Source organism: Anas acuta, chromosome 2 (assembly GCF_963932015.1).
Source record: "Anas acuta chromosome 2, bAnaAcu1.1, whole genome shotgun sequence".
Taxonomy (NCBI): Eukaryota; Metazoa; Chordata; class Aves; order Anseriformes; family Anatidae; genus Anas; species Anas acuta.
Genome location: NC_088980.1, coordinates 94,983,530 through 95,008,765, shown reverse-complemented (window position 1 = coordinate 95,008,765; position 25,236 = coordinate 94,983,530). Strand labels below are relative to the sequence as shown.

At 36.9% G+C, this 25,236-nt stretch overlaps 1 protein-coding gene and 1 long non-coding RNA gene across 2 annotated transcripts in view; one reads left to right on the top strand and one right to left on the bottom strand.

The window, feature by feature from the left end:
- The window catches only part of LOC137850821 (dynein axonemal heavy chain 5-like), a 147,919-nt gene that overhangs the window by 81,742 nt on the left and 40,941 nt on the right, over positions 1 to 25,236 (top strand). The window contains exons 56-64 of the mRNA XM_068671256.1: positions 1,527 to 2,191; positions 2,657 to 2,937; positions 3,297 to 3,512; positions 6,187 to 6,354; positions 13,068 to 13,286; positions 15,023 to 15,199; positions 19,394 to 19,588; positions 22,489 to 22,644; positions 22,930 to 23,112. Of these exons, the coding sequence (XP_068527357.1) occupies positions 1,527 to 2,191; positions 2,657 to 2,937; positions 3,297 to 3,512; positions 6,187 to 6,354; positions 13,068 to 13,286; positions 15,023 to 15,199; positions 19,394 to 19,588; positions 22,489 to 22,644; positions 22,930 to 23,112 (2,260 nt within the window). The remainder of the gene's footprint in view (positions 1 to 1,526; positions 2,192 to 2,656; positions 2,938 to 3,296; positions 3,513 to 6,186; positions 6,355 to 13,067; positions 13,287 to 15,022; positions 15,200 to 19,393; positions 19,589 to 22,488; positions 22,645 to 22,929; positions 23,113 to 25,236) is intronic.
- On the bottom strand, positions 15,276 to 19,401 carry LOC137850822 (uncharacterized). The gene is made up of 2 exons (XR_011092827.1): positions 17,620 to 19,401; positions 15,276 to 16,044 (listed from the first exon to the last, which is right to left on the bottom strand). It is a non-coding gene; the product is annotated as an uncharacterized lncRNA (long non-coding RNA).

Genomic DNA, 25,236 nt, shown 5'->3' with positions numbered 1-25,236 from the left:
CACTGAAAAATCTTCCTGAGAGAGATGTATCAGGTCTTTGAACATTTTTATGAGGTTTCTGCTGAGGGGAAAGAGAAAGAAAGACATATCAAGGCCTTTTTCTGTGTCCCAGAGGCAGAGGGAAAGAATGAAATAAAGGAGGAAAAGAAAAAAAAGCCTAGAGTCACAGAATAGGTTAGAAAAAATTCATTTGCTGAAGCTATCTAGAGGTGGGCTAAAAGCAAGTAGCTGAAAGCATGTATTTACAAAGTAGTCATCTTTTGTAACTCGCCACAGGAGTCTGTGGAGGAAGCAGGTTTAAAAATGGATACTGAAGGAAAGAGATGGACGTTCCTAATGTTCCTAATACAATGGCTGTAAACATGGAGTGGAGAGGGGAGGAGAGGAATGGGCAGCGAAGAGTGGATCCTGGCTCGTATTCTCTCCAAGTAGCATTTCTCGTTGCCAGCGTTACGAATATTGAGCTAGATGGGCTGCTATTCTGACTCAACAGAGAAATTCATGTTCTTATCAGAATACCACAAATCACTGTAATAACCGTAGCTGACACTTGCAAACTGAACAGTGAGATTGTTGTACAAGTTCTGCAGTGCTTACATTAGGGGTATTTGTAGAGCAGTGTTAAGATGGAGCTGCAAGAGCAGTGGGAGACTTTCTGTATGGCATATTTAATTTCAAAACTGTGTCGTTTTCAAATATTGAATAATGGGTTGTGTGTATTGCAAGTATTACTTGTGGCTTTGAAGAGACTCTTGGAAATAAGAAACTTTCCAAAAAAAACCCAACTTCCTAAATTCAGCAATGTAATAGTCTAAGTACACAATGGACAAAATCTGCCATTTTAGTAACCTTACTTTGCTTCATCTGATACTGCATAATCTGAAAACTGTAGCTGAATTTGCATGGACTTTATCAGAATCATACATATATGTATGCGCCAGCTACAAGAGGCATAATGAATGAACCAGTCATAGTTTCCATTCACAGTGGAGTTTATCAGCTCAAGTGATAATGTTCAAACACATCCTTTGATTTCAGTTAAACCAAATAACACAGTAAAAACTTCAGTGCATGTTATTCTTGTCTCTTAGTGACTTCATTTAACTTGATCTGAATATCTTCAAAAGATAATACAGCTGTATTTATGTAATGGCTACAGGCAGCAGAGTATACTTGACAACTTAATCCAGCCACACTAACCTTCAGTTCTAATAAGGATCTTCAGTCTACAAATTGTGGAGATGCAAAGTAATATCGTGCATACATTAAACATAATATTACTCTTACCATTTTTTTTCCCCCAGCATATTATTCTCTTGATTTCAGCTCATCTCCTATGATTTATGGAACTGATCATTTACTTTGGGAAAATATTTAAGAAAGAAACCTGAAAAATGAAAGCAGGAGATACAGTATTAATATCATATGTAGATTTTTGTCTTGTTTAAGTAAACTGAGCCAGATGATAGATATTTCCTAGAATGATCTTTCATTTTTGTTCTTTCTTTAATCCTTTTCTATCTCAGAACGTATGCCACCAGTAACCTCATGGATGATCTGAAAATCTTGTACCGCACTGCTGGGCAAAAAGGAAAGGGCATTGTCTTTATATTCACAGACAACGAAATCAGAGATGAATCTTTTCTTGAGTACATGAACAATGTTTTGGCTTCAGGCGAAGTCTCAAATCTTTTTGCACGAGATGAAATAGGAGAAATCACGCAAGACTTGATACCAGCAATGAAGAAGGAGTACCCAAGGCGTACTCCCACTGGTGAAAATCTTTATGATTACTTTCTTACTCGAGTTCGAAATAACTTACATGTGGTTCTTTGCTTTTCTCCTGTTGGGGAAAAATTCAGAACTCGTGCACTCAAATTTCCAGGTCTGATTTCAGGCTGTACCATGGACTGGTTCCAATGCTGGCCTAAAGATGCTCTTGTAGCAGTTGCACAGCATTTTTTAGCTTCCTACCATATCGAGTGCACAGATGAAGTGAAACAAAGTGTTGTTAACACCATGGGAACATTTCAAGACATTGTAGCTGAAAAATGTGTTGAATACTTTGAACGATACAGGCGCCGAACATTTGTGACTCCAAAATCTTACCTGTCCTTCATTGGAGGCTACAAAACTATTTATGAAGATAAGTTTGCCAATGTTGGAAGTTTGTCTGAACGTATGAGAACAGGTACTGTAATTTTTTGTTGTGTTGTTTATTTTTTATTTTTTTATTTTTTCTTATTTGAGAAGATTTTGAATAAAAGAATGTAAAAGTGTAGATTCTTACATACATAGAGAGTTAGCTTATGGATTTAAATTGTGAGCTCACTTTCAAGTTGTGGATGTGGGGCATCCATAACTTCTCTGAGCAACCTATTCCAGTGCCTCACCACTCTGAGTGAAGAATTTCCTCCTGAATATAAACGAAGGATCAAGTAACAGATACTGAAGACTTCTACCCATAAAATGAAAAACAATTTACTTTAAATAGTGAATAAATATTATCCCTGCTTAATTTTGGTGTTCAACAAATGGGATCACTCACTGGGGTTCCTAAATATGAATCCGAGTGACCTATTTTAAGTATCTAGATCACTTCGCTGAGATTTCTCTCATGTCTTCATATTACTAAAATAGAGTTTATTCTACTCAGGTCTTGCAAAACTGATGGAAGCTGAGATTTCAGTAAATCAGCTTTCCAAAGAGTTGGTGATGAAGGAGAAAGATTTGGCAGTGGCTTCAAGAAAAGCTGATGAAGTTTTATTGGAAGTAACAATGAAAGCCCAAGCTGCTGAAAAGGTGAAAATGCAAGTGCAAAAGGTAAAAGACAAAGCTCAGGCCATTGTGGATGACATTGCCATTGATAAAGCAGCAGCAGAAGAGAAACTTGAAGCTGCAAGGCCTGCATTGGAAGAAGCAGAGGCAGCCCTGCAGGTCAGAATTGAATATTCTGAATGTACATGTAGTTAGCTATTGCTGTTTGTGGAATATTGTGGTTTGTACTTCTGATTTGAAAAACTAAAATAAAGTGAAAGGACTGGCAGTGACCTGTTAATCCTTGTAGAAAAATAAAAATAAAAATTGAGGCAGTGGAGAGGTAAGATGAACAGTATCTCCTCTACTATCAGGTAATAAAGTGGGTCATTTAGTGGTACTAGCTTTCTGCAGTACTGCTTCTGGGGGACCTGCAAAACTGCAGCAGTTGTCTTAAATATGCAGTCCCCCCAACCATCTTTCTCTACCATCATGTGATGGCTTAAATAAACTACTATTTTGTTCCCTATTTTTTTCAGACAATAAAGCCTTCTGACATTGCAACTGTTCGCAAGCTGGGTAAACCTCCTCACTTGATAATGCGAATTATGGATTGTGTGCTACTTTTATTCCAAAGAAAAATAGACTCAGTAACACCTGATCAAGAGCGCCCAGGTGTGAAGCCATCATGGACTGAGGCTCTGAAACTAATGAATAATTCAGGATTTCTTAGCATGTTGCTTAGTTTTCAGAAGGTAAGAAGATGTTAGTAGCATTATTACTCCCATAATAATCTTTAGAGATCATGTGAAAGTGTCCTCATATGTGCTCTAACATCTACAGGAACTGAAGTTCATGGGTAGTCTGAAACACATAGGTATTATGTACCTACAGTTGCAGATAACCGTGTGACTGTATTCCTCGTCATTTTCATGGTTCCCTATTTCTATAATATTTCTTCTGGGTCACACAGTTTCTTTCAATGACAGAAACAAACATACCAAACACTGCATCTAATCCTGAGCTCAGTTGTATCTTTATTCAGGCAGTTTTCTTTCTCTTCAGTAGGAATTTTCCTAAAAAGAACTCACTGTTGGTTTTTCAGTTGTCTTACCATCTTCACTGCTACTAGACCTGTTTGCATGCCATCTTCAGAATTGTTTGACAGGGAGCTAGGAGGAAATATGGAAGAGAATAAGCATCCTGTCAGGAAAAATACTGAGTTATCTGGGAACCTTTGGGGCTATTTGACTAGAAAAGTAGAAAAATGCAGGATGATCAACTCTAAGAAAAAAACAGATTTTTACTTCTGTTGGGACAGAAACCTGCCCTGTTTACAGTAAGATTCAGTGGACTGTGGTGCAAGGTGAATTTCTCTTCAGAGAGGTTAAGAAAGATGTTGTGTATAGCTAGTCCAGAAAAAGACCAAGGCTGGGCTATGAGATGGCAAAATCATGGCCCAACTCTAAAATCCAGAAAAGTGAGCAGATTTTTAGCAAAATCTCTGGTTTCTGCAACATTGAGTAAAACTCTATTCATTTGTGCACTGTTTCTCAAATCATCTTTAGCTGTGCATTTTGCTGACATCTTTCCTAAGCTACTGGGGTGTTTTTGTTGTGCAGATGAGGCTTGCAACCATGATTCTCACTATCCCCAGGAGCTATTTCTCCCCGTGAGCCATATTGGCAAGGCAGCATGAGGAAACTTGCACTGCCTCTGTCGACAGTCTCTTCCTGGGGCTGTCAATATGGCCACTTTTCCAAATGGTATCTTCACCAAGTACAGAGAGGAAATTAGTTTAAAGATAATGGGGACTAATTATACACTCCTTACTCAAGCTTACTCCTTAATGAGGTTTCCAGTTTTGGCACTTATTGATACTATATGTGTTCCTGCTAGTAGTTTGCAACACACTAAACTTTACTCAGAAGAGTTTGAACAGTCTTATGGGGCTGAGTTCTTGCAGAAAGGGATATTGATGAATGTGGCAAGGAACACCAGACTATTTCTGTCTCTGATGAGGTACTTCGTATGCAGCCCTTCTGCCTCATTTCTTGTTTCTGAGATTGAGTATATATGAGAAGGAAGGCCATCGTGTCTGCAGTTCTGACTGCACTGCTTGCTTTTTTTGGTAAGACTTCTGTGATTTCCTAATTATTATTTTTTATGCAAGGAAGATCAGTGGATGAAATAACTCCCTGGGTTTAAAATTCTTTACTGAAAAGGAAAAGCATGACATTTTTCAAACTCTTGAACAGAAATTTAGGCCACTTCTGATTGGTCTTTGCTTCACCCTTGTCAGCTTGCTAACTTGTAATTTTGAATCGGAGAATAAAAATACTCACAGTGAAAGCATTGCCATATGTGATTTTAAGAGTAATGTAACGAATGTCTTCGTTATTATTATAGCAGCTAGTTATTATTATAGTAGCTAGTATACAAACACAAGCCTGTCCTTTCTGATATATATCTCCAGGAAAAGAGCAAAACATTGCTCAACTCTATGAATGGGGGATGATTTTTATTAAAAAAGCATGTTAAAACATTGCCAATAAAAGGAAGATTCTTAATGCTTCTGTTGTTAAGCAACCATTGTTGCTCCGTATAAGCTCTTCTACTCTCTGCGTTGCTTAAGGAGATGAATTCCATTTTCTTCCAATACTTGTGTAATTATAGATTAACCACCATCATAAAAGATCTGGCTTTTTGTATTCTCAACAGATTGTGGTGGGAGAAAAGAATCTGAGATTAGAATAAATAAGTGAACAGCTGAAAGAAGTCACAGTTACAGTTAAGGATATGGATAGTTTAAATGAAATGAAGTCAGTGCCTTAGAGTTTCACCTCTTCCCTTCCCCAAGCTTCATGTTGGACTACCTCAGTTGTGTTCATACTGGTGTATGTCTTATGCCATTGTGAGCTGGTTCAGGGAAATAACCTAGAAGAAAACTGATCCCTGGTTTGCTGGCTTGGATTCCTGTCATATTAGCTTCCAATCTAGTTCACTGGGCACTGGTGATGGCATTAAAGATGTGGCAAGAACATATCATGATGCTGAGGGGGAGAGGAATGCAGGTACAGAGCTGTAGTGGGAATAACTTGGATTTTAGAATAACTTGTCATGGAGCAGTGTGAGTAATGTCTGCAAATCTTATGGGTCAAATATGGATATTAAGTGTATACTCTAGTCAACATGGAAGTTGGAGCTATTTTTTACTTGAGTTCACACACAGAAAAAAAGTCCCTACACCTACTAGTCTTCTGTCCTTTATGGAAGCGAAAGGCAACAGCTGTGTTTTGTTCATGAAAAATGTTTTGTTCTTCTGTAAGAAATGGTGGCATCATGTTTTTTAAAAATAAAAATGTTTCTGTGAAGCAGACTTTATTCTAAAATGCATTTAAAAAATAATTCTTCTTTTCCATTGACTAGGACTCAATTACAGGAGAAACTGTGGAGCTTTTAGAGCCTTATTTGGATATGGAGGATTATAATCTGGAGACTGCTAAAAAAGTGTGTGGAAATGTAGCAGGTCTTTGCTCATGGACACAAGCAATGGCTTACTTCTATGGTATTAATAAAGAAGTCCTTCCTCTTAAGGTATTTCATATTATTTGTTTTATTTTTCTGAGGAATTGCTATGATTGAGGAGAAAAAATGAAACGTTATGTTGGATAAAAAAGATAATAATTTACATTTCAGTGGGAGCGTTTAGTGCACAGATTCTTTATACAACCTGGCTATTGGCAAGGGAGAGTTACTGATTGTGTATTTGCTCTCAGCCTTGGTGTCAGGCACTGCTGTTTCAAGAAAATTTTCGCTCCATTTTACTTGCCTGGGAAGGAGTATGGTCATCATGGTCTTGGTAGAATCTGGGAGAGGAGAGACCTTTCTTGGTGCAGAAGTATTCTTTAGTGAATTTAGCCAGAATTGAGCTCTCTAAGAAAACTTTTGGGTGTTAAGTTGCTACAAGTGATTGTATACATAATAAAGTAAGTAGTCATCTTACTTCTGTTGGAACAGTGAAATTTTCACAGTAATACAATAGAATATGATCAGCTGCACTGCTAAAGATAGTTTTATTGTCTTGGAAATGTTTCATTTATGAGCATATTTAAAAATAAAATAGCTTTGAACATGGTGGTTTACAATGTTTGCTTCTGCAGGTGATTTTAGTGCTCTTTTCTGAAGAAATAGATACCAGTTGGTTAAGTTTTCACTGTAGTTATGCTCAGCCTTCTTTCGAAAAGTCAGTCTGTCAGTTCTATATTCACAACTCTTCACATATTCTTTTAGTATATCTGAATAAATCTAATTCGAATTCATTAAAAGCATGATATTTTTTATTCATGTTACTGATAGAGAAGACTGTATTTCTGTGATACGTAAGTGTCAATGTTCAAATAATGGGATGTTCTCTAATGAAAACAGAATTTGAAAGGCATCTGTTGAGAGCTGTAAAAGACAAAAGACCTAGGGAAGATAGTGGACTAATACTCTGATGCAACTCTGTAAAAGCTACAAAAGTGCTCTTGTGGTTTTTAGTTGATTATACATGATTTAGGGTATACATATATATACCTATACATATATCTATATGTATATCTATATCTATACATATAGATTTAATTTTATATTCAAGTATTTACATTTTGTCACACTGGAGCTGATAAAAAGCTAAGCATGCATTTCTTGGCAAAATAATGCCTATTGTCAGGTATGGCAGTAGCTACAATTATTTTAAAACTGCAGACGATAGAGCGAGTTGTTGGGTCAAGCAATGCAGTGATGTTAAGAAAATAATTGAAAATAAATGTACAATTACATAGCATAAAGGACTACCACAGGGCACATCATCTGATGTTAAAAGCAGGTTTACTGAGTGAATTAAGCTGCTTTATCCTAACAGCTGTTCTAGGAGACAAACCCCCTTCAACTCCATCCAATATATTTTTAATTGCATCTTAAATGAGACACAGTGCCTCATTAATCTTAAATGTGACAAGTTGTGAAAAGTGACTAATAATGACTTATATCTTAGTAAGTATGGTGCGCAAAAGTGTAAAGATGAATTAATTGCTAGAAATGAACACCTACATTCTTTAGATATAGGGTCTGCAGCCTAAGGGTCACAAGTGAGAGTTGAACACAGCAAGTACAAACAAATGTTGCCTGGAAATGCAGTGGAGGATGATTTATCATACAGCATTCAGCATGTGTGTACTGCTTTCCTATAAACCTTCAACATAACCATGAGCTGTTCTTTTCTAGTTTGTTATCTAGTAAGCAAGCCTGCTGGATTAACCTGGTAATACAGAAACACCATCTGCTATTTATTAAATGAAGAACATAGTGGCAGAATGAAGAAGCCCTGGCTGTAGCTGTGATTCTGCAAGCTTCCAATTAAAATACTGTGCATAAGGATATAATTTCCCTTGGAGATGTCTCCAATGATTTTAATTAAGATTTCCTTAGGCTGCTATGATGATCAAGGGAAGTTTGTCTGTAGTTTATAAATTCTGTTTGATATGGAGGATTGTCCCTATCAAGCGCTGTTTTAAATATGGAACTCTATTGCCTTTTCTCCTTTTGCTTGTCTCTGTGCTGAACTAAAACCCACAGGAGTCAGTAAGTGGCATTTCACCTCAGGATGAGGTAACAGCAAAAGAGTATCAAAATTTGAGGGTCATCCATGTAAGTAAGAGTGTCCTTGTCAAGGTGATGCCTGCCAGGCAGGAAGACAAGCATTTATGTCTGGATTCAAGGCCCACAGTAACTGTGGAAGGAAAGCGTTTACACTGTGGGAGCGAAGGGGAGGAGTAGATCACCTAACAAAACAGATCAGAGCCAGGACATGTGACTGTGAAAAGAGAAAAATGAAGAATCTTTCAACAGCTGTTAGAGGCTGTGAGAAGCAGAAAAGAGGCATGATCTCCATGCCTCTCAGAGGTCATTTTAATGCCAAGGAATGGTTGTGGATAGGAAAGAAATTAAGACCAAGATTTTGTTAATGTCATTCTGCATGGATTTATTTGCATGTGTACATATGTATATATGTATACCTACATATGTGTAATACATTCTTGAGATTGGTGATGTGAAAACGTGGGCATTGGATTATCTGCAAAACCTGTGTATGCGCTTGCTTAACACTTCCCTAATTTAGCTATGAATCCAATCTTCTCATGATACTCTGAGAAACTCGGAGTAAACTCATGAGGCTCTGAGAAAGATGAAACAAAACCAGTGGAGTGTCTAGGTGAAAATCATCAATGACCTGGGCAGGAGGAGCTTGAGGTTGCATTTCCATGAAGAGGTGTCTGTCAGATGCCATGTGCCCAGGAAAGGACTGCAAAAACAAGGCAAAGATGGTCACCCAGCACATCCACAGAGCACTCCCAGTAACATTTCCTGAATTAACTAAGTAACAGCTGCTCTTCACAGTGATCAGAGTTTGGTCTAGGTATTCCATTCATGAGAAGGGATAGCATTTAAAGATGTGAGGTTTTTCATCGAGGATGACATTTTTATTTAAATGCTTTCTTGGATCGGGACCAGATATACTCAGTGTTTTGCAAAACTGAGTTTGCAATGAATCAATGAGGCTATGTCAATACTAATAAATTAAACAGTGCTACTGAATTTTCTAGACACTGGATTGTGATCATCTTCATTGTTAAATTGTTTTAATGAACCCTAGTGTGAATTTGGCCTTGGCGAGGCAGTACTTTTTCAGCAGTCTCTGGTCACCTTTCGAAGAACCATTTTCACAAGGCTGTTTGCATGCAATGTGCTGTTTTAGAGGTTGTAAGAGTTCAGTGTGAGCTATTTTACTCTTGTAAACCTCAGTGCCAGAGAAAGGTCTTGGGCATGTTTAATTTAATATTATAGCTGTAGGCAGTATTTACTTGTTTATTTTTCCTGTTTTTATGTGGAATGCAAAAAGGTTAAGAGCGGCAAGATCATCTCACCACCTGCTATGAAGTCCTCTCTGAAGGCATCCTGGAGTTCAGTCTGTGCCCCTTGTTGGCACAGGTACCATCTCAATACTTGTACTGTGCAGACAGAGGCAGAGAATGGATGGAGGCACTCCAAATCTGCTGGAGCAGACATGAGAGGTTTTGTGTGGTTCCCCACAATGCCAATGGCAAGAAAAGGCTGAAGCTGCAGCTCTAACACAAGCCTAGGAGTGTTCTAATGTAGCTCCCTTGTCCACAGTGTGGATATCATGCCTCTCATCCTCATGATTCATTCACATCAAATCCATTTATTCAGGCTTTCACACTGCATCCAACTGGAACAAATTTTGAATCGTTGCTTTGCTGTGTGACTCAGGGAGATGAAATGAAGAGTGTGAAGCTTGTTCACGTAGCAATGCCACTAAACTTAGAAAGGCCACAGTGGTTCTTTGTGGTTGGGAGACACATTTCGTTCCCTCCACTAATTGGCTGAAAACCTTTGTAAGAAGCTGCTTGTGACTGTAATAGCCTCCTTGAGCAGAAGATTCTCCTTGGCAGCAAAATTTGCCTTCTGCTCTCGTGGCAAAACTGCGTAGCAAGCTGCCAGCCAACCTACTAGTGATGTCTATACAAAAGCAGTGTTTATACCCATGTAATTTTAAAAAACTGAGCTGGAAAGAAAGGCAGGGAGAGAGCACATAGTGATGATTACACAGGGTGAACTGAGGCAAGTAGTCTCTCTGCCTTGGGGAATCACATAGGCTGCTCACTCCAGTATGCTAGCATTCGTTCTTGTGCAACCAACCAGTATTCACCACATGTGAGTAAGCAACCTACAAATCAAGCCTATACCAATGTGTATTACTACTTTGGGATGATTACCCTAAAATTGGCTGAAAACCTTAGTCAAATTGTCTATAACATTATTTCTTATAATAAGTAAACTGCTAGAGATCCCTGTCAAGTCTTAAGTAACTAATTTTGGGATTTTTTTTTTGTGTTGAAGTGCAATAGATTTTTTTGTACTCATCTCAAGTATTTTTTTCATTGTGTTAACATCTTCAAGGTTGAAAGCTTTTAAGGGCTTTTAAGAACTGGGAAGTCTGTTTTATCTGTCTTTTACATCTTTCTGGGTAGTTTATTGCTGTATGAAGATCTGGCTTTTTCGTATTTATGAGGCACCATTGCTCTTTTGTATTGGGAATTCACATGGCCATTCTTTTCTTTTGGGCTTACGTGCAGCTGTGATAAATGCCAAGGTGAAATATGAATCTGCATAGCCAGGTGTAAGTTCCCTGTTTTTCCAGCTGTTCTGCCTCTGCTGTTCTTCCCAGCTCTCCAAGGATCTTGCTCCCTGTTCATCCCCTGTGAACTGGGGGTGAAACAAGGTGTCATAACTTTGTTTTACTCCCATCTGTGGCTTTCACAGATAAGAGAGGGTGTTCTGCGCCAGGATAGGGGTAGGATAGGTGGCAGAGAGAGGGATATGCTGGATCTCATTAAAAAAAGCCCAAGAACAAATGGCTTAATAAGGTAACTGCTTTAATAAGACAATAAGAAGAGGATTATATGATAGCTTGAATGACCAGAAGAGAGTTTTTTTTCTCCATGGACAGGATCTGCTCTGCACAACATGCCATGGGAAAATCCATCCAGGCTCCATCCAATGCTGCATGAACATGGGGTGCACAGCATCTGAAGGGATGTAAGATATGCCCACTTTCCATATTCTTCTTTTTATTGTTGTCTTATTGAGGCATTGCCTTATTAAGACATTAGTTGTCAGGCCTTTCTTACTGACATCCAGAAAGGACCCTGGACTGTCTCTCCCTCTCTCATCTCACCCCCCATGCCATCCCGTGTTGGGGAGGAACAGTGCAGAGGAACACTACCCCACCTGCTCAGAATTCCTGTAGTGTTTAAGCTTTTCCTGAGGTCTCCAGATTCACTAAAAAATAACATCAGTGGTTCTGAAATCTGCTTAGCTGGGTCTTAACAAGACTCACTGGTCTGCTGGTTTAACAGTGTTTATCTCTAGGAGATGCTGTTTAATGGGCTCTTTGATAAACAGTAGAATAAAAATATTTTAGCTTTCTTACATGATGTATAGTTTTTGAGTGGCCATTTTGCTGGCTTATCTCCATTATAAAATATTTGCTTATCTCTGGGATCTGCCAACAGGCATGGTGGCTACAGTAAAAGATATTTTTGCGGACAGTGCTATTCTCTGGAAATGTATCTCCTGAAGTGGTACTGCTGTGTTGGTTACTGCAGATATGCATCTCTAATTCCTTCCTTGTAGACCTGTCTTTTGAAATCCACCAAACTCCATGCTCCAGCTTTTTTCAGTATGCCTAAATCTCAAAACGTGATCTTGGCTCCTCTCATTTTCTATTTTCTTCTTATCCAAAGCAAGAAGAATTTGTGAATTTTAGCATATTTTGATAAACAATCTATCTGTTTAGTCAAGATACAATGCCAAAAAACAACCCAAGGTTATACTGTTTATTAGGAGTCATCCAATAGGTTCCTTGTTCTGTTACTCTTCTGCTGTGATGTAATATAAGTGTCAAGTGTTATATTTGTAGTAAAACATTTTTACAGATTCTCAGTTTCCATCTTCATAACTCTTACAGCAGGAAAAATAGAAATAAGATACATGACCTTTAAACAAGTGTTTTAAATATTTAGAGCAAATGGAAATAGTGTTTATATGTAAGAGTGAATTTCATAAGAATTTTGTCAATTTCTAATCCTTTGCAAACATCTATTTGGAAACACATTCTGATTATTTTTTATTTTTGTTTTTATTTTTATTTTTATTTTCTGTTAGGCATACAGAAATGAAGAGGCCAAATTTAAATGACTGGCAATTTATCATTCAAATTTTCATGGAAACATAAGAAATGTGTCTAAAGCTTTAGTTTCCCGAGGAGCAAAATATGTTTGTTACATTTTTATTGTAGAAGTAATTGATGGGAAAAGAGAGAAGAAGAGTAGTTTCCATTATCATTATTATTATTTTATAGTTCATGAGGCACAATCTTAATTTTCTTTTGCACTGAGAAAATATCACAGAAAACATTGTATGCATTGCCTCATATATCTAGTATACAGCTATTTCAAATTTATTGCGATTACAAATCATTAATCATTGTGTGATTAATGGATCATTCTGAAAATATTATTAAAATATTTTAAGATTGCCTTGAATAATAATAAAAAGGGAAAAACTGCTGTCATGTTGAGCATGTATTTTCAAAAGTACCCATACAGTGTGTGCCACTAGATGAATGTCATTTGCTCTTGCCAAAAAACAGGTATTAACTACCCTTTACTTCAAAATGCTTGTAGGCAAATCTAGCTTTACAAGAGGGAAGACTTGCAGCTGCTCAAACTGAACTGAATAATGCACAAAATCAGCTGGATGAGAAGCAGATGGAACTGGATCAAGTACAAGCCATGTATGATTCTGCTGTGAGAGAAAAGCAGGCCTTACTCGATGATGCTGAGGGCTGCAGAAGGAAGATGAACAACGCCACAGCGCTGATAGAAGGATTAGGTGGAGAAAAGGTACTGGCACATTATGGGTAGGATCCCAGAATAGAGTTGGTGCTAGTTTTGAGAATACTCTGTAATCATCATTAGTAGTGCTCAAGAAATTCAAGGCAAGGTGATTTCTTGATATCATATAGCACTTTATTTTAGTTATTTTTTTTTCCTAATCCTTCTGTCTATCAAAGTAAAACAATTTCTTGTGTTAACTGAATTCTTATATGTAATGCTTCATGTCATACCATATGACTCGTATTGGGATAAAGTTCAAATTTAAAGCCAGGGAGCCAAATTCCTCTTAGCATTAGTGAGAGGAATTAGGTTTAACCTAAATAATTGCCCTAAAATATTCATAAGAAGGATTACTCTCGTTTTCTCACCAAGTATTCAAGAATAGAAATTTGAAGCTTGACTAATTTTCTGAATTATATTTTAAGTTCAGATTGCTACTGGAACCTTTCACAGAATTATGGGCTAATCATTATCCTCTGCACTGAGCTTGAAGTTTGCAATATGAAAGTTGGGAAGTATGCAGATTTTTCTGTCTTCAGCTTCTACTGGAACTTGAGGGTTTCCAGAAGAAGCAGGATAGTCTTTTTTGCATTGGCTGGTTATTTCCTTTGATAAGTCCTCGCTTCCAATCAAACACAGTCAAAACTGATGAGAGCTTTGACTTCATTGAATCCTGTAAGGCCCGGACATCAGTGTTTGTTTGCATAGATGTGCTTCAAACTGTAATAGTCAACAATGTTAGATGCTTTGGCATATTTTTCAGTGAACTTCTAAATCTATAGATAACACCAAAACAGGAGTTACAGTGCCTTACCGTGGGTTTTCTGAAGCTTTGTGCTAAAAGCTTTTGTAAGAGCTGTTATTTCATTCTACTTCTGAAAATTCAGAGAAAACAATAAGAGACACTTGGAGCCTCGGGCAAAAGTGGCACTGATTAAATGTGTATTTTCTCAGTTTAAAGTGTGCAGGTCCTGGCCAAGATTGCATGCAGAGTGATTATAAGGGAATAGAAAACTGTGGAGAAATGAATAAGTAAAACTCAAAAATAGTGTTCAGATAATAACAGTCATGGAATAATTGAGATTGAAAGGGACCTCCAAAGGTCGTCTAATCACTCAAAGCCAGCTCCAAAGATCATCTAATCGCTCAAAGTGACCACCGTGTCCCCATGATCATCACAAGATCATGATGCTGCAGCTGTGTGCAGACCTTCAATTCCTTGTGTTTGTTCTCCACGCTGTGCACATCAGTGTGCAAACATTTCAGAGAGGTGCCCAGCTGTGCTAATTTCCCAGACACAGTATGAAAGCTGTCCTATAGTTCTGTCTGGTAGGCGGTTCTATGTTTATACAGTTATTGATTCAGGTGGTCCTCCCTCAGCCCTGTTTTATGAATTACTAGGTCCCTACCATATACACCACACTTTTTTTTTTTTTTGCCGATTTGACAAACCTCCAGTTCCTCGCATGATCGTTGGTCATCATCTCCCTCGTCTTCATTCCTCCTTTAAAACCCTCCTTACCATTTTGGCCAGCCTGTTGGAAGAGATGCTTATTCCCCACTTAGGAGGCTGTCATCTCTTTCAAGAAGCCTTCTACTTCTGAAAAGGATTAAAGACGAAAATACTCAAGGCTCAAAGAACCGTTATTTACCAGAAAGAAAGAAAGAGATTCCTAGATTAGATCTTTATGTTAGGTTTGTGTCCTGTTAGTCTAATTTTTTAATAATATTTTTACATACAGCTTCGTTGGACAGAAAGCAGCAAAAACTTTCAAAATCAAATTATTAATTTAGTGGGGAATGTCCTTCTGGCCACTGGATTTCTTTCTTACTCTGGACCTTTCAACCAGGAGTACAGGAATTTGCTGCTCCAGTTGTGGAAGAAAGAGATGAACAACAACAAGATTCCATACAGTAATGTATGTGTTCATGCTTTATTCTAACTTTATTCTTTACCTTGGAGAGAAATAATGTTAAGAGCAATCCATTCCATAAAAATACTTAAATGGAAGATATTTATTTACTGGCTGTCATATTCCATCTTTTTTTTTTTTTTTAATAAATACAAATTCTGTACAGTTGACAACTGAGCTTCTAAAAAATGTGTTTTAAAATCCTCTTTATTCTTTCATGCATCACAAGACTAGTACATAGGACAAGGCTCTGCCAAATCTAAGACAGAGAGGGTATCTGAGCTGTGATGCCCTTGAAGAAAATTGCATAACATGGGAAATGAGGACAAATGAACCAGATTAGAAGAGATTTACCTTAATATAAGGGGTTCCATTGAATAGTCAGATTTTTCCCCTATAGTTGGTGTTTTTCACAAATACTGTGTTGTGTCCGCGATTTCAGTCATAATGTAAAGCAAATCAACAGTAGAAAATAGTAGAAAAAAATAGTAGAAAATAGTAGAAAAAGTAGAAAATATATGGAAGAAAACACCGGTTATAGCCATCTCCCTTAATGTGTTAAGTCCTCACCTTATAATGAATAATTTGTGAGTATCTGTTTGAAAACATCACCCCACAACTGGTATTGCTGTGCCCATAGAATTTTCCATGCAGCCTCCCATGTTAGGCCTGCAGGATGGTGCAGAGGTGGAGAGATTGGTCTGCGGCTTCTCATCTGACTGGGAGTTACACCCCAACCAACTTCCAGGGGCCCAGCAAGATTTATATTTTTTCCCCTTCTACCACCTACAATCTGATGTGCTGCCACTAAAAATCTGTTCTCTCTCGAGATGTCCATTTTTCACTCTGACCTGTGAATTTAAAATATAAAGGGTAATCTGGATGAAAGGCTTTTTTCATGTATTTCATATTACTGACAGAGTACATCAGAAATTCTTTAACATACTGTTCTTAATATGTAAAATCATAAGCACAACAAACTAGTCTAGGAATAGAAAGCTTCCATTATTTTCATTTAGGCTTTCTTAAGTACAACATTTTAATAATCTAATTTGATAGAAAAATATCTGTAAAATGGAAACACAGTTTTTTCTTTTTTCAAGCTTCACACTTCACTTTTAGTTTAGTATAGCTAAACTCCTGATTGACATAAAAAATACTCTTATACCCAATTATAGCACAGACTATTATAGGTTTTGAATCAGGAAATGTCACCTCTGCACACCCGTGTATTAGCAATTAATGCCTTTCTGTCACACCCTCTGCTGTCTCCCCACACCATTTAATTCATTTAATTTGAAGTGTCTTGTTGAAACGATTAAGTTAAAAACAGAAAGAAAAAAAAAAACGCTGCATTTTTAAAAGCTTGGTTTTACTGTTTCAGTTTTCTCCAGCTGTTTAATCCATGTAGATTTGTCACTATAAGGCTGTTCTCTGTGAGTTTATTACAGCTGCTCCTCAACTGTCTGAAGTCTGTGTGGGCAGTGATGGCCTAAAATGCATCTGAGGTGATGTCCCACCATGCAGCTTCAGTTCCCTGAATACGTCATATACCACCTTTAATGAAGCGAGCGACTTCTGTGAAGGGACTATGATACAGGACAGGTTCCTTTACATGAACCTTGTTCTTTCCTTTGCCCACCATCTATCCCAAGAGTGCAGGAACTGGCAGTTCTTCTGGTACATATGTTTGCACCAGCCTTGTTCCTACTCCATGACTTTGAGGAGGTCTGTCTAATATTCTTCCTCAGAACTGGAAGATAGATTCATGTGGAAGAAAGAATTTTAACCATAATAATCAAAACTGTCTTTCTGACTAATCTCTGTCCCATTTCACTTGGTTTTCTGAATTCCTGTGTACATTTTCTCCAGCAGTGAAGGCTGAGAAATAGTTCAGGGAATCTCTCCTACTCTAAATACAGGAATGGACGCATTGAGCCCAAAAGGCTTCCGTCTTCAGCTGTCAAAACTTTTGAAAGAGCAGTTGCTGCTGGAAACTGCTGGGAATAAGTGAGCAACGTGTGTACACGCATGGCTCCATCATTGTGAAAGAATTGAAGTTAGATCCCTATTCCTGTTGCATCTTCTTTTCAGGTTCTTGGGGATTTGACACTGAAAACACAGTGGATAGTGCTTCTCGTAACAGTGATTGACCTTGACTTGGCAGGATGAACCTCACAGCTCAGCCCAGTATATAGTATGATGTATGAAAATAAATGATTCTGACCTACCCAGCAAAGCTTTCTGAGAGCTCCTGATGAAAAGTAGTATGTAAGGCCTGGATGGATTTATTAATAAAGTACTAGTAACTGTGCAGTCTCAGGCAACATTCTTCACCACCGTGGTATGGGAGTTCCCCTACATACATTTATCCCAGGGAGGCTCTTTCTTAAACTCTGCACATAATGTTCTTAAAAGCTACTTACCTTGGGGAATATCTGTCAAGATTCTTGCCATTTAAGGATGAGAACTTGGATGTAAAATGTCCTTACAGGGAAAGAAAGAACAAACTGAATTTTTGCCTCTGTGAAGATGTTCTGACTGCGTTACCACTAAGCTGCAGCCTTCAAAATTTGAGGAATACTTTTTGATTGTTTCTGTGCTGCTAATATATTTACTTTTCTCACATGGACAGACTAGATACAGAATGTCGTAATTAACATGTGTTTCAAACCATAATTGCCGTTCTGTTTAGATAGCTGTTGTTAAGGACAGGATTATGATTTCAGTGACAGTCTATGTAAGAGTGTTTTAATTTAATTTTATTTTTTTCCATTGAATTAAGTGCTCACAAAAAGCAGCAGATGGGCTTCTCTTGGTACTTCACACCACAGGAAAGAAAGCAGCTTTGCAGTTCAAGCAAAAGGCTTGACATCTGCCTTACTTTGTCACAGACTAACTGGTTGTGGGTGTATGAGTCATTTAGGCATAACAATTTAAAGAGAGCTGTTTAAAATTAGCTATCTGTCTTTGTAGCTAGGCATTTAAATAAGATAAGTTTCAAAGACTGTAACTTCCTCCTGCAGTAAAAAAAATAAAATAATAATAATAAAATTTTTGGACCCTAATCCAAAAAGTTCCCCTTTCGGAACTAAATATGGCTTATATGGCTTTGGGTTCTGAAAATTTTGTTTATTAAATTCTCTACTGTCCTTTTCACAACTGGAAACTGATTCTTAAAGTTTCTCTGTCTTCTGAAAATGACTTGAGCTCCTTAATTCAAAATCTTCAAAAATAAGAGAAAGAAAAAAAAAAAGAGTCAACAAAGCTTTTGAGTCTTGTAACCATTGATATTACTAACTTGTGATTGTATCACAAGTCTTACAATATTTGAAATCTTGTCGTAGGCATCAGCTGCTAAATTATGTGATTTTTGTAAGATACCCAGGCCTTTTGTTTCTTTTTAGACATGTTTGTAGAGAAAGGTTAAAAATAAGAATTCTTGAGTGAAAAATGAAAGGAGCAAATAAAAATCATTCAAGTTTATTCTTTTTAAAATCCCATTGTTATTTATTTATTTATTTATTTTTACTTTAAAGAGCTTGACTTATGATTTTAGGCACTGTTTTACTCACATACACATTCTTGAGAGGCCAGTCACCATTCCTAGTGAATAAAATAAAGCAGGTTGGTCTTTAGGGGCAATCAAACTTTAAGAAAATACATGAGTTGGGAAGAGTTTTGACCATAGCAACAATAACTTTCCATGATAGACCACAGTTATTGGTCCATAATATATCTCCTCTTCTTCCTCTCAGTCCACCCACAAGCCATTCCATACTCATGTACATGGCTGGAAGGCACTTTACAACTTTATAGCAGTATGAAGCTCTTCTGACAGAGACAAGCCTTTCAAGGCCTTTGGCCTAGCAATAAAAGAGTTTGCCAATACCAAAATGAACTTGTCATTAGATATTGAACTGGCTTCAGAGTTTCTCCAATGCTGTTGGTCCCTTTCTTTGGTACCATCCATATCTTTTAAGAATTAATAGACCCTCAAAGCTTGAACAGAATTCACTTTCACTATTACCCTACTTCAAAAGTTTAGGCACTGACCTTTGAAAAAAGGAGATAAACAATAAGTACCAAATATATTCTATCATACGCTGTGATCAGAATAAAAATTCAAGCCTTCCATCCAACATTTTAGTGTAACTCCTCTAACTGCTAGTAATTTTGTCATTACATATTTTCTGCTAGGACCTGAATCTTACTGGTATGCTTGTTGACAATGCCACTGTTGGTGAATGGAACCTCCAGGGTCTCCCAAATGATGACCTTTCAATTCAGAATGGCATCATTGTCACCAAAGCATCTAGATATCCTTTGCTGATTGATCCACAAGGTCAAGGAAAGATCTGGATTAAAAATAAGGAAAAGAATAATGGACTCCAGGTAAATACTTTTTTTTTTTTTTACATGTCTGTCCTTTCATGTCATATTTAGCAATGCAAACTATTTTTCCATCTTATTTTGCCCATGTGTTACAGTAATTTGAATCTGATGTTTCTGGTATACAGCTAGACATAAATTAAAATAAGACTGATGCAAAATCTGTGACCTATCTGTATCAGGGTGAAATAACTTGTACTGCTTTGTTGTTTCCCAGAGAGATAGTTTCAGGAGAAAATTGGGATTATCTGTTATGTAATATGTATTTTTATGATTATTTTTTAAATTACTTTTCATAGAGAAAGAGAAATATAGGGGAAAAGTAAATGACTTGCAAAACTAAGACCAGAGAGTATCAGACAATCAATGCCACATGGGAATAACACTTTAGGGTGAGCATTTTCAGATGACAATAGGGAAAAGAAAAAGTGAAGAACTAGAAAAGGAGCATGGCAGCCTGAGGCAGAATGGAAATCTGGTGATATTTGAGGCATATCAAACACAGAGTCCAAATTTCAGCTGCATCTTGATGACTACATGCATATGATTAAAAAAAAAGAAAAAAAAAGTATTGCTTATTTTATCCACCTTTCTCAGTTTCTGTCTAGCTTGGCATCTCTAGCTGTCCTGCTTGGGATCTCTGTCTTCTATTTTACTCAAAATCTTTTTTTTTTTTTTTTCTTCCAATCAGCCTACCCTTCACACTTTATTATGCCAATAAAGATAAGATGGATCATGATAAAGATCTAGAAATATATTTTCAGACTAGATCAAGCATGATGCTAAAGACTTAGTTGTTAAAGTATAAAATCTTTCCTACAACTTTCCTACATGAATACCACAGTATACTACCTTCACTCAAAATGAGAGTGGTAGATAAGGAAAAAAAATTAGAAAGATAGTAAAAACAGGAATATCCAGAGAGCTGTTTACATCATGGTGATGTCATAAGTTAAACTTTTAACCTTCTGTGTACTTATAAGCCTGTACTTATATTTTCTACCACCCTTAGAAAGGCCCAGCATTCAATCCAGCATTAAATGCATTTTCTGGTAGATAGAGCATGCTCACAAAATGGTATAGAAACATAGCTAGCAACAGGAAGTATTAACTGAGAAGAGAGCAAAAATAATAGAGAGTACTCAAAGATCTTGAAAAAATAATGTCTTAAAAATATATTAAAAAAAAGCTCTCCTAAAACATGAGAATTTTATTCACAAAAGGATTTCGGCAGTTTGTGACTGTGTGAAACCTATTTTCTTACAGTAGATTACATAACTTCCTCTAAATTACATTAGACCTTACTTTGCCCCCCCCAAAACTCAGGAAATAATAGACAGAATGATGTATCTCTTATTCCACTGCTCTTGAGACTTGCATCTCCTACTCAGGATTTGAGAGAGATGCCAAGCTTAGCGCAGGAGAGGAAACAGTAACTCTCTGAGTTAGGGACCTGTACCAACTCTTTCTACCATATTGTACCTTTTCCCCCAGTAGTTTAAAGCATCCTTCAAGCTGCTACTTCAGTTCCCTCCTTAAAGTAACACTGAGTCTGTTTTGCCTACCTTTCAGATGGCTGTAGCCACTTGCTGGCACACACTTATGGACATGGAGCCGCTGTTCTCTGGTCCAGCATGCTCACCAAAGCAAAGACTGGGAGATTTCTTCTTTTCCCTATTCATAGTTTTTATACGCTATAGCTGATGGTGACAGAGAATAGTGTCCACCAGGCTTGCCTTGTGGTCACTATGCACAAGTATACAGCCTACGAAATCTCTAAGTCCTGAAGGGTAGTCTCAAAATTTACATGACTTTGAATGTATACACATACAACCTCTAGATACAGAGGAATCTTTTTCGGTGAAAATTCAATCAGCACTGAGCTTTTAGACATCTTTTAGACATCTAGGTGCCAGCTGTGTTGGAAGAATCTGAATTCTCCCCCTGTAGAGTCCAGGAGGAGCAGGGTTATGTCAAGAATCTCAATATTCAACTGTTTAGATTATGCCTATACATCTGACATATTGTATTTTGCTGTGGTCTTGTTATGGTTATATTCAAGTTCATTCAGACACTAAATTCTTCTGTCAGTTTCATTTGTATTAAGATTGCACCTTTTTGGTTGAAACAAGTATGCCTATGTTATAACAAAGCTAAAAGTGCATGGTGGTGGAATATAGAACCAATTTTTAAATAATACACTGTTTTAAACCCATGTAATTTGCCTCTAGTGTTTTAAACCCATGTAATTTGCCTCTAGATATTGTAATCATACCTTTTTTGAAGAGTATTCCCTTCAGGACAGGTATTTTATTTTAAAAAGCATGCCTATCCTAGCTTGTTTTCTGATTAAAAAAATAAAATTAAAAAATCATGGGATAACAGATGTTTGGAAAGGCTATCCAGTTCTCATCTCAAAGGTACATATTACAATTATTAAATATAAATAAATGATAAGGGTCTAAGGGGTCTATGTGATTTTTAGTAACTTCTAGACTTGATATTGTGAAATAGAAACTTCATTGGAAATTCAGTATCTGATACGAGATTGTAAGATTGGTTCCTAACTGAACCCTATAAGTATTTACCTGCTTCACATTAGTGTTTTGAACATAAATCTATTAATACTTAAAAGGTATTAAGACACTACAGTAATTAGATAGATAGACTGATAACTAAATATACAGCTAACATGGAAGAAAAACAGCAAGTGTGATCCTCTGTTCTGTTAACCTTAAAACAAAACTTCCATTCATTTCAGAAGAGGCAAGTATTGCTCCCTAGAATGTAATCATTTGTGTAGATATCCCAGGAGCAATATACTTTCTGAATACTGCAACACATTTTGTGCTGTTTTCTTTGTGCTTGCAAATGCATGCTATATTGTGAACCAACCTTCCTAGGTTACAGCTCTGAACCACAAGTTCTTCAGAAGTCACATAGAAGACAGCCTGTCCCTTGGCCGACCTTTGTTAATAGAAGACGTTGGAGAGGAACTTGATCCTGCTCTAGATAACATCCTGGAAAAAAACTTCATAAAATCTGGTTCATCACACAAAGTAAGATGAATTGTGAACATGAAAGTAAAAAGACAGTAGGACAGATGCCGGGTGTCTGATAGTCTGGGTGATGTAGAGATTCACACTTCTGCAACACTTAAAAAGATCAGCAATGAACTCCTGAGTTTTCTTGTTTGTTCCCCTTAAGCAGAAAGTTTTAAAAGTGCAAATATATATATATATATATATATATATTTATTTTTTTTTTTTTTTGAAAAAAAGATCTTATCTATTTTTCACTGGATGAAATTACTTTTGAAAATTGAGTCATTTTTTTATTTTCAGGTGAAAGTAGGTGACAAAGAGGTGGATGTGATGAAGGGGTTTACCCTTTATATGACAACAAAATTGGCTAATCCTGCATATACTCCAGAAATTAGTGCAAGAACAACAGTGATTGACTTTACCGTTACTATGAAAGGGTTGGAAGATCAGCTCCTTGGCCGTGTCATCCTCACAGAAAAACAGGTATCTAGTAATTTGCAATATTTGTTTAGAAGGAAGAATTGTTCAGCATTCTCACTGACAGTAGATATACATGTATTTTATGTCTTGGCTGAAATCAAATGCAAGAACAAAAATGCACATGTAAGTTTATTTTTCTGTGTTTTTGCTGAAGGACAATGTAGAGCTGTGTTTTAATGGAATGAGAAGACCTCAACAAACATTTGTTTTAAGATCTGGCCTTGAAAAGAGAAAAAAAGAAAATTATTCATTAATAATGCATCACAGGCATATACATGACATATATGAACTGTCTTTATTCCTTTATGTATAACAAATGCTCCTTGTTCAGAAAACCCTTTTATTTCTGAATTCTTTTTTAAAATTAATTTGAATTAGATGAAAAAAATGCATATGAACTCATACTTCTCTTGCCAGCCATGGTCTAGTGTGCAAGGAGATATGAAACTTTTAAGGAGTTTTCAGCACTGACTTGACCCTGCTCTTACTAAATTTTCCATTGATTTTTTTGTAAGCAAATGTGAGGAAGAAAATTTCCCAGGTGTTTCTCAGAAGTTTTATTTCAAAATACAAAATCTGAGACATCCATCCATCCTCCAAAATAATTTGATTCCTATTCTTAAATTGTTCTTACTTCTTTTTGTGTGATCTAATTTAACAGCCTAGTTATCCAAAAACTTAGAAGTCAATTCATTACAGACACTGGGGACAAATTTTTTTATTATTTTTTTTATACTGTGGAAGTCAACCAATAAATTATATTGTTCAATTACACTAACATGAAATATTTGTTTCTTTTCTCATTAAAATGAAAGCACAGAAGTTGCATTTCATACCAAATTGAATGGCTTATTTATTTCAAATGGAACATTTTATAACTGCACTTTTGTGAGCAAAGTAACAAAGATTAAGGTATAGGTTAGCAGAGCTGCTGCTTTCAATAAATAACACAGGCAGGCTTGCTTGTGTGAGAGCTGTTCCCCACCTAACGGAATTCATTCCTCCTCCTTCCACTTTGCAAAAGCATGTTCTAGACAGTGTGCTTTAGTGGTGCTGTCACTTTCTCCAGCCACCATCTTTTCCTTTTGTTCATACAAGCATTTTCTGAAGTGCAGAGAAGCCTAAGAGCCCTTCCTTCAGTCTGATAGTCCCAACCAGAGGTGAGAAAGTCATTGCTATGCCCAAACTTCCTGTGAATTGGTTCATGAAAACTGAGAAAGTTACAACAGTAGGTAATGAGGAAAAGCTATCCACAGGCAGGCTGGGACAAGTGCTCAGGGTGTAAAACTTTTAATCTTTACTCCAGTAGATGTCTATATAAGTAAAATTGAACAGCATCAGCAGGAGTGGCTGGGAGTAGCCCAGCCAAGCTACTTGTAGCATGGTGATTATAGATCTCTGATGAGAGACAGCAGTTTAAATCCCTCTTCTCAAGACAGAAGTGAAAATGGTTTCTCATGGCCTGCATATAAACAGTCCTACTTTTAAAATCTCAAATAAAAAGTGGTGTGAGTACCCTTTAGTTTCCCTCCACACAGAGACCCACTGTGAATTTTGTTGTTGTTGTTTGTTACTGTTTTTCCTGGACAAATCTATTACAGAATTCTTATTGTATGTATGTAGTAACACCTAGATTGCATTTTTGGGGAAAAAAAAATCACTGAAAAATATTCTGGATGAATAGCACTGGATGTGTTCTGTATCAGCTGAAGGGAACTGCAAGGGCAATACTTGTTTAGTACTGGTTGCTGCACTGGGACACGTTTACTGGTGATCCACATTTATTAACCTATTCATTTAGCAGATATGAAGAAATCACGATTGTTCTGTCTCTTCTGTCTCAGTAATAGAAAAACGTCCTGCCACAGATAGCCAAAGCTGATGGACCTCTAAAAAATTTAGTTCAAAGAAAAGACTGAGCATTAACAGAGAATCTGAAAAACAAGTTCTCTGTTACAAACAAGAAGACAAATTTCTGATTACTGTTCTAAAGTAATAGATTAAAGGAACCAAAGCATTCTTAAAGACTGTTGTAGTTATCAACAGCATATATGATCAAAGAAGTATATATTATTCTCAGCTTTAAAGTTTTTACTCCCTAAATAACAAAAAGCCTGTCACCTGATA